This window comes from Prunus persica, chromosome G4, assembly GCF_000346465.2.
Source record: "Prunus persica cultivar Lovell chromosome G4, Prunus_persica_NCBIv2, whole genome shotgun sequence".
In the NCBI taxonomy this organism is placed as follows: domain Eukaryota; kingdom Viridiplantae; phylum Streptophyta; class Magnoliopsida; order Rosales; family Rosaceae; genus Prunus; species Prunus persica.
Genome location: NC_034012.1, coordinates 18,137,783 through 18,147,535, shown reverse-complemented (window position 1 = coordinate 18,147,535; position 9,753 = coordinate 18,137,783). Strand labels below are relative to the sequence as shown.

Here is a 9,753-nt window from a genome sequence, read left to right as displayed (position 1 = left end):
TTATTTTAAAAGGTAAAATTTTAGATTTCAGTCCTCCTAAGGTTGGAGATGGCCTAAGAGTAACATTCTTTTTGGAACAATGGCCTGGTTAGGTCGGTGGGTTGATAAATTGAATCGTGTCACGACCAGTGTGGCTTCAACTTCAAGTCTCATATTTTCTCCTCTTCACGGTTACTTTGTTTTTTTGTTTTTTTTTTTTTTGGGTTTCAAGTCCGTTAACAGTTAATGCCTACCCGCTACCAAATGAGGACAAGGCCACAACATCATCACGCGCGCCATTGCGGTTGAGCCATTCACTCGTAGTCGCACTTCCTATCCTATATATATATATATATATATATATATATACAGAGAGCTTCCATTGAGGGATTCCTCAAATAAGCTTATTTGAGGGACACCTCTTGTAGGCCCCACTCCGGATTGTATTTCACTAATCCAAACCGTCTATTTTGTAGATACTCATTCAAAGATCATCCATACAAAAAATCACTTGAATCCGATATCATTTGACCACTCAATTAAGTTATTGAAATTTTAGCATTTTCTTGAAGTACCGTGTTCATTGATTTTGTAAGACACAATTGGATGTCGAAACGGTTTCCGATTTGTCTAATTTTTTTGTTAGGATGATCTATGAATGAAGACCTAAAAAATAGATGGTTTGGATCATTGGGAAAAAAATTGTAGAGTACCCTAAAGGGCGTCCCTCAAATAATTTTATTTGAGAAATCCCTTAATAGAAGGGGACTGTACATATATATATATATGTATAAAATCCAAAAATCAAACCTTATTCCATCCAATCCAACAAATGCCCAATATTATTATAGATTATGTATAGATAAGAAGAGAAAGCAAAATACTTACTCATCAGCTTCCTCCCTTTCACTCACCCCCTCCTTCCTTCTTTCAATGGCTTTCTCACCCACAGCTTCACCATTCTCACACCTCCAATCTCCTTCCCTTCTTCCCATTTTCAGACTTCAACACCCTCTTTTTCTCTCTCCTTCTTCTCCTTCTCCTTCTTCTTTCAATGCAAAACGCTTTGACAGCCGCCGCATCCGCATTCGTGTTACTGCTTCTGCAACTGCCACTATCGAGTCTGGAAATGGTGCTTTAGTTACTCAAGAAAAGAACTTGGACTCCATTTCCTATGGAAGGCAGTACTTTCCTTTAGCTGCTGTTGTTGGCCAGGTAAAATCCCATCTCTCTTTCATTCGAAAAATGGTGCTTTGGCTTTTTGATTCTGTATTTTGCTGGTGAAATATGGCGTGGGTTTTTATGTTTTCTGGTTTTACTCAAGTGGGTTTAGCTTTTGGAGTTTTTTTTTTTTGATGGAATTCTGTCTTCGAAGTTTAATTTTTCGTTTATTTGTGAGTGTGGTATGGGTTGGTGTGTCATTTGGGTACATTGATGTTGGGATGGTTTTCTCATAGATTTGACCCACTTTTTTTGGTTGGAGGCGATATATTTGGCATACATTTTATCAGGACTAATTTTGGAGCTGAATTTTCTATGAATTGGATATTAATTCTTAAACTGCAATGTGATTTTTTGTTATTCAAATATCACTTTTTTAAGCAGGTAAAATGTTGACAAATGCTAGCTATTGACATTTTTGATATCATGCTATATTTGACTTCTTTAATATCTGTATACCAATGATGTATTGTTTTGGTCCTATCAAATTTGTAAGCTAATAAGAAAGATACGTTCTTGAGTATGAGGGTTTCACTGGATTGCTAAAAGGTTTAACGAAAGCTCTGACAACAAGCGAATACAAACGGTGCTTCCATAGCTTAGGACATTAACCAAAAACTAAATGGGATAGTTTAGGTGTTGTGCATTCATGTCAAATTGCAACTCTCTACATCTTTAGATTGGTTGATGTTAGATATTTTCATTATCCATTTGTTATTATTCTTTTAGTATTAGATGAACTTAGTTGTGTGTCCAGATTTTCAGTATGAGGCTAGTTAGGCGTGCATGGAGAAATAATGTCATAGGTCTGGAGTCCTTTGAATTTAATTTTGTTTTTGTTCTATTTCAAGCCAGCTGGCTGGATACAAAATTTTTTTTTCCACGTTTTAGTACATATTAAATCTAGGATAACTGCCAACTTCTACCGTTGGTTAATTAGTGAAATTTCCATATATGTGCATTATTTTGAATACTTGTTATTTTATAGGATGCTATTAAAACTGCTTTGTTGCTTGGGGCTATAGACCGCGAAATTGGAGGAATTGCTATCTCTGGAAAGCGTGGAACAGCCAAGACAGTAATGGCACGTGGATTGCATGCAATTTTGCCACCCATTGAAGTAGTCGTTGGTTCAATGGCAAATGCTGATCCAGCCTGTCCAGAAGAGTAAGGATACTGAATGCTTACAGGCTATTTTGCGATCGGCATAGATAGAGGGGGTAATTAGGGATGTACACTCTCAGTTGATGACATGATTCACTTGCTTTTCTTCACTAAAGCAAAAACGAATTTTGGCTAATATAGTTTGTAACCTTTTTGGCACATGAAAAGTTATGGAATTCTTTTTTTTATTTTTATGGAATGGTTTACTCAATTATGTGACTTCAGCAAGGGACACATCAATGGAACAGATTTACAGCTTGCTAAGATCAATTTAATCCATCTCTTGTCATAATGTCATCATAATGACCCATATATCAATTTAAAAAAAATAAAGAACCATGATTTTCTGTATAGATCCTATTTCAGTCAGAACCATGTGCAATTGATGGAAACAGTGGGGAGTGGCTGTTGGTTTGAAGCTTAAATATTTACTCATCTTTTAATGGCCTAGAAATTCTCATACAAGAAGTTTTGATCAGATGTTCTGTTTGCACTTTCTCCAGTTGATCTTGTGCACTAATCTCTTTCAATGATAATGGTTTGGTTGTAATTCTTAAAGGTGGGAAGATGTTTTACCTGACTGCATGGAGTATGATTCTGCTGGTAATATCAAGACTCAGATTGTCAGGTCTCCTTTTGTTCAGGTACTTGTCATGGAAAGATCTTTTCTTATTGATATTATTTTCATGTAAACACGCTACTTTCACGTTGTAGATTCCACTTGGAGTCACAGAGGACAGACTCATTGGGTCTGTTGATGTCGAGGAGTCTGTGAAAACAGGAACCACTGTTTTCCAGCCAGGCCTTCTTGCTGAAGCTCATCGAGGTGTATTATACGTTGATGAAATTAATCTTTTGGATGAGGGTATTAGTAATTTGCTTCTTAACGTATTAACTGAAGGAGTTAATATTGTGGAAAGAGAGGGAATCAGCTTTAGGCATCCATGCAAGCCTCTCTTGATTGCTACTTACAATCCGGAAGAGGGTGCTGTTCGTGAACACTTACTAGATCGTATAGCAATTAATTTGAGGTACAGATGCTTGTATTTACGTAATGGAAGAAGTTATCTAATTTTTAAGCCTTCTCATTCTATTCTACTAATGGTGCACCCTTCTTTTGCAGTGCAGATCTTGAAATGAGTTTTGATGATCGTGTTGCGGCTGTGGGTATTGCAACACAATTTCAGGAACATAGTTCTGAAGTCTTTAAAATGGTTCAAGAAGAAACAGAATATGTAAAAACTCAGGTACACAGGCAGGAAAAAAAAAAAAAAAAAAAGTAGTTTGTTTGCACGCTAGATTGTTATTATCATGATGGAGGGGCTGGAGAGGGAGAATCTTTAGGATTTTATTTATTAGAAAAAAGAAGGATCTAATGCATTTTATTTATAAAGAAAGAATGGTCTGTGCATCTTTCTTTTAATGTTGGTCTTTAGATCTTGTTGATTTATTGTTTCTGTGTCATTATTAGTCCTCATATTATATTTTTTTAGATTGTAAGAGATATTTCTAGTATTAAATTCAGTATCACACAGATGGTGGTAGGTGACAGAAAATTAATGTATAGTATTATGTACTAAATATACAAGAAAAAGAAGAACAACAGTATACTATCCTTTCCTTATTTACAGATTTGTTTGTCTTGCCCACATGCCTATTCATTCCTATTTAGTTGGATTCCTCGGTTCATGTTATGCCTTAGATGGAATAGCCTGTTTTTCTAGCTATTAGTTTCTAAAGATTTAGACAATTATCTCTTCTTTTTAAAGATTGTCTTGTCGAACAGTCTTCCGTTTAAGGGTATAATATTGGTATAGAATGTGATTCATGTTTCTTTCTTTTTTTTTATTATATGAAATCCCGCGTTTTTCCTTAGCATCAGCAGTACTAAGTTTTCTTAAAGATAGGGCTGCACTTTTTATAAGGCTCCAGACAAGTCTGCTATGAATGAGTATCCTTAAGGATGATATGAAACAAAGGGTCAAAAAACTATGTTTGATGAAACTAGAGTACCAACTTCACTCTTAAAATATCTTGAAAGATTATTGATATAGTCACACAGAAGCATGTGTACCCATAACTTGTGGGCAATAGATGAAATTTGTTTGATTCGTTTCCATAAAATTTACATGTTGCAGATCATTTTGGCAAGAGAGTATCTAAAGGATGTCGTTATAAGCAGAGAACAATTAAAGTACCTGGTTTTGGAAGCTCTTCGAGGTGGTTGCCAGGTTTATACTGTGAAACTCATTATTAAGATACGACAGGTTTTGCATGAGTTCTTCTTTCCTTTTGGTTACAATATTAGGTGAAGCCATGGATTGTTCTACCATTGCATTGCAACCTAGCTTGAGCCGCCATATGAATTGAAGACTAAATGCTTTCCCTCCCTCTCATTGTTTCCCTGGAACCTAAACTACCAACCTTTAGCATTGGCTATGCATTAGTGAAGCGTGACTCAATCCACATGGTATTTGCTAAATCTGAGTGATGATGCATTATGTACCACCTGCAAGACGCCTCTCTTCATCCACAAAAATATGGTTGAAACCCATTACCAGAGTTCTGACAATTTCTATTTGACCCATAGTGCCAATATATAGAAAAGTACATTTATGCAAATGCCCTCCGTTACCCCCTTCAGAGCTTTTGAAATATAGATCAGGATCATCAGACTTTTATAAGATTAAGAGTTTTCATACGAATTTTAATTTCTTTACCTATTGTTGCATAATCTCCCGACTTTTATTTTGGCATGCTGTCATCAGTAGTTGAATGCAGCCCAAAACAGAAAGAATGCTATAGTTTTTATGCATGGGGGTTTGCCATGGGCGTTAAATGCCAGTTTGAAAGGAGTAAATTGGATGGTTAAGTGGAATTTTCTGTTTCACATATTCTGGCTCAGTTAACTTCAATCACCAAATTAATGTGCCTGAAAATCACCAAATTAGTGTGCCTTTTTCAAGCAAGCGGTTTTTGAAGGTCCTTATCAATGTCATATATGTGCCCATATTTAGCACTCAAGAACACTTGTCAGGCCCAGGATTGGATGGGGGCGAACTTAAAATATTGCTGATCATTGTTGCAGTGATAAAACTTTAAAATACTAGGGCAACATGTGAGATCTGTAACGCTTACGAGTAAAATGTAATTTTATGTTTATAATTTATATTGCCCAAACATAATGTAAATAAATACATGTGAGATCTGTGACAGTCGAGGGTAAATTGAAAAGCCAAAGCTTATTTTTACAACTTAGAAAACACAAGGGAAATAGAGCTTGGTTTCCATGATTTTTATTGCCCCAACCGACTGTGGTGGTCATGACTCATGCCAAGTCGGATAAACAATCTCTTGAAAACAGGTGTAGCCCCTTACATTTTTCCATCCCCTGGCCTCATATTGGCAAGAGCGTAGGGGACCATCCTTTTTATTTTACCTGCTCTAATTCAATGTGTCATCTTACTGATGTGGAGTCAAGGAAATTTCTATTCATATATCTTAACTTGACCATCTCTTAACATTTGTCCTTTTCTTGTGCTTCTGATTTTAACATGTTACTTGTTTGCTGTAACTGGACCAGAAATTAACCTTCAAAGTTTCATTGGGAATATCAGGGGCATAGAGCTGAGCTATATTCTGCTCGTGTTGCAAAATCCTTAGCTGCTCTAGAAGGACGAGAAAAAGTTAATGTTGACGACCTGAAAAAAGCTGTTAAGTATACTTCTTTCTGTCTTATCAAAAAATAATAAAAATGTTGTTAAGTGTACTTCTGAAAGGTTATGTACATTTCTTCTGCATAGGAAAGCAAATGCGCTAGTTTATGTAACTCATTTTGTCCATCATATTTCATGAATTAGCAGCTCACTTGAGTAATGAAATGACTTTTGCACTTTGCATCTTAATAGTTTTGTCTATCAGCATTCACATCATTACTTTTTCAATTGGCGAGCATATACAGCAAATTTTCATTATGGCAGTACCTACTGCAGGTAGAACTGGTCATTCTTCCTCGTTCAATCATCACTGAGAACCCACCAGAACAGCAAAATCAACAGCCTCCACCTCCACCACCTCCTCCACAAAATGAAGAATCCGGGGAAGAGCAAAATGAGGAGGAAGAACAAGAGGTTTGTTAACATTGAATAAAGTTTAAACTTCACGTACAGATCAGTGCAGAGGGCTTATTTTGTTTCTAAGTGACTATTGCTATAAATCAAGTAATAATTGTGGTGTTTTTCAATTCAGTTTTTGGCTTTAATATTTTTCTACAAGATTTAACAGGGAAACACAGGTTTAATTTTTATGCACACTTCCTTATGTAACCAGGATGAAAATGATGAAGAAAATGATGAAGAGAATGAACAAGAGCCTCAAATTCCTGAAGAGTTTATCTTTGATGCAGAAGGGGGTTTGGTGGATGAGAAGCTTCTTTTTTTTGCACAACAAGCGCAGAGACGCAGAGGGAAGGCTGGGAGAGCAAAGAATGTTATATTTTCAGAAGATAGAGGTCGATATATTAAGCCAATGCTTCCAAAGGTTACTACTCCCATCTTAGAGTTTCAGAAATTTTAGAAATGTTTGCTTTGAAAAATTTTATTGACTGTATTCATCTTTTCTGAACAAGCTTTGTCTTTAACAGGGCCCTATAAGGAGATTAGCTGTTGATGCGACCCTTAGAGCTGCTGCACCATATCAAAAGTTGCGTAGGGAAAAGAACACTCAAAGTGGTAGGAAAGTGTTCGTGGAAAAAACTGATATGAGAGCGAAGAGAATGGCACGAAAAGCAGGAGCGCTGGTATATTGACACCATACTTTAATTACTTGCACTCATCCTTGCGCTTTTAGTATATGTATATAATATATGCATATACATATATTTACTTGGGTCTAGATGTGATGAATGGCTTATGATGGAAAAGTGCTCTCAATATTTTTCGTATAAGATTTTTTGAGCCTCAGTTTTGGCATAGGTTGCCATACTGCATGAAATCCATAAAATTTGATAATCAGCTGTGGAGAAACTTTGACCAAATAGTTTACCCTTTTTAATGTCATCTTAAATTATTCAAGTATTGTTGGTCAAAAAGTTCCTCATGCAAATGCTTAGCATAGTGAAACACTTTTCATTTTACTTCATGGCAGGTTATATTTGTTGTTGATGCAAGTGGAAGCATGGCATTGAATAGAATGCAGAATGCAAAAGGTGCAGCACTCAAGTTACTAGCAGAAAGTTATACAAGCAGAGATCAGGTGACAAAAACTTTCGTACTTAATTTAAAAGATGCGACTACCATAAGTTTAGTCTGAAGGAGATTTCTTCTGACTTTTTCTTGCTGAGAAAACCCAAAAAAAAAAAAAAAATATTATTGAGAAGAAGAAAAGCAGAGTTTGTACCAGTGCAGACGTTTATAGGGCTGGCTATTAACTGGGACTCAATTTGATTACATAATAACAGTAGGATATAGATTCCAGCCATGTTCTGGAGATTGCACTTTCCACTTGCTTCATACATGTGATGAATCAGATGTTTCCCTGAATTTCTATAAGAATTTGATTTAGGTATTCTATGTGTGCTTCTGATCAGAAAACCATGAAAGCAAACATAATAAGATATTTGTTACTATGTCTATCCCGATAATTACCTTGTAATGTGTTAAACTGGTAATGTCCTAGGTTTCTATCATTCCTTTCCGTGGAGATTCTGCAGAAGTTCTTCTGCCTCCTTCTAGATCAATTTCAATGGCAAGAAGACGTCTTGAGAGACTTCCATGTGGTGGAGGTTCTCCCCTTGCCCATGGTCTGACCACGGTATGTAAATTCCCTTTCGAGTACTAGCATCTCCACCCCCACGTAACTGACTATATTCTGAATTTAAACTGCTTAGGCTGTTAGGGTTGGACTAAATGCAGAGAAGAGTGGTGATGTTGGACGTATCATGATTGTTGCAATAACAGATGGTAGAGCCAATATATCACTAAAAAGATCCACTGACCCTGAAGCTGCTGCTGCTAATGATGCTCCAAGACCGTCGTTGCAGGAGTTGAAGGTACATCCTGAGCGCTTTGGTTGGCATATTAATTGTAGCAAGCCTGGACCTCACAGCCCACGGCCTTAATGAGATGATGGTCTATGCCTGTCAGAATTGAGCAACCTGATCTGAGATTGCATGAGACTTTTCCCAAAAATTATATTAATAATTTAATATCTGAAGGAAAGGGTAATAAACAAATTGCTTTTGAAATATCAGATATCATCTTTCTAATGATAAACACAAGACCCATATATTTTCCGGACACTCAAAACATAAGGTGCTAGTGTAGTTGCGCATTTCTACCCTCAGTTTTTCTCTCTATTGCATTCACTTGTGGTAATTCTATTGGTGCTTCTTAATGAAGGATGAGATTCTTGAGGTTGCTGGTAAAATCTACAAATCAGGGATGTCTCTCCTCGTCATCGACACTGAAAATAAGTTCGTTTCAACTGGTTTTGCTAAGGAGATTGCCAGAGTGGCTCAAGGTTCTGTCCAACTTATTCTCTAACCTATTGTTCTTCATCTGTGAAGACTGTAACATAATCTCATTATAAGATTTTCTCTGCAGGAAAATATTATTACTTGCCAAATGCGTCAGATGCTGTAATCTCAGCTGCAACAAAGGACGCTTTATCAGCCCTGAAAAGCACATGAAGCATCAGAAGTTGTTTTATGTTGTTCCATTTAGGCCATAAAAGCAGCTAGTTCGGCCATAAAAGCAGCTAGTTCCTATAAAAATCTATTTTCTTCTATTGGAACAGAACAAGGACATGAGGGGACGCACAATTTGGGGACATCATATCTCAACCATAAAAAATATGCAACTTTGTTCATTCTTCTTCTATTTCCGGCGTTTCTCTCTCTCCTCCATTCCTATCTCTCTGAGTCACTCCATCACCGATACGCCATGTATTGATTTCTCTCTCTCTTTTTTTCTAATATATTCAAACTGAGGATGGAAAAGGATAATACGTTGTCATAATGGAATGATTCAATGAGGAGAGAGATTTCTCAGATCTGGAGGAGAGAGACGCTGGAATTTTTTTCTCCCCAACACCGAACCTTCACTATTCCTAGACACAACCGAAGCTGAGCCAATCACTCTCTGTTACACCAATTCCAATTTTTTTAAAATTCCCCGATAAATAACTCAATTAAATTTGAAATTAAAAGGGAAGATAGGAGATGAGAGTGATGATAACAGAAAAGAAGAAGAAGAGTATTTCAGAGATGTCAGAAAAAGAGAAAGAGAAATGGAGAAGACTAAAGGATTTCTAAGTTTTGATTATCAACTCACTTTTACAAAGCATAGCCTACTCTTATATGTAAACAGATTACAGAGGAGCTTAACTGAC

At 36.5% G+C, this 9,753-nt stretch overlaps 1 protein-coding gene across 1 annotated transcript; it reads left to right on the top strand.

Annotated features, from left to right (window-relative positions):
- Nucleotides 780–9,399, top strand: LOC18780265 (magnesium-chelatase subunit ChlD, chloroplastic). Its single transcript, XM_007214480.2, has 15 exons — nt 780–1,194; nt 2,189–2,367; nt 2,924–3,008; nt 3,079–3,395; nt 3,488–3,611; nt 4,503–4,595; nt 5,982–6,077; nt 6,357–6,494; nt 6,694–6,903; nt 7,007–7,162; nt 7,510–7,617; nt 8,041–8,175; nt 8,252–8,413; nt 8,763–8,883; nt 8,967–9,399. The coding sequence occupies exons 1-15, from the start codon at nt 913–915 to the stop codon at nt 9,050–9,052; spliced, it is 2,292 nt and encodes a 763-aa protein (XP_007214542.1). The 5' UTR covers nt 780–912; the 3' UTR covers nt 9,053–9,399.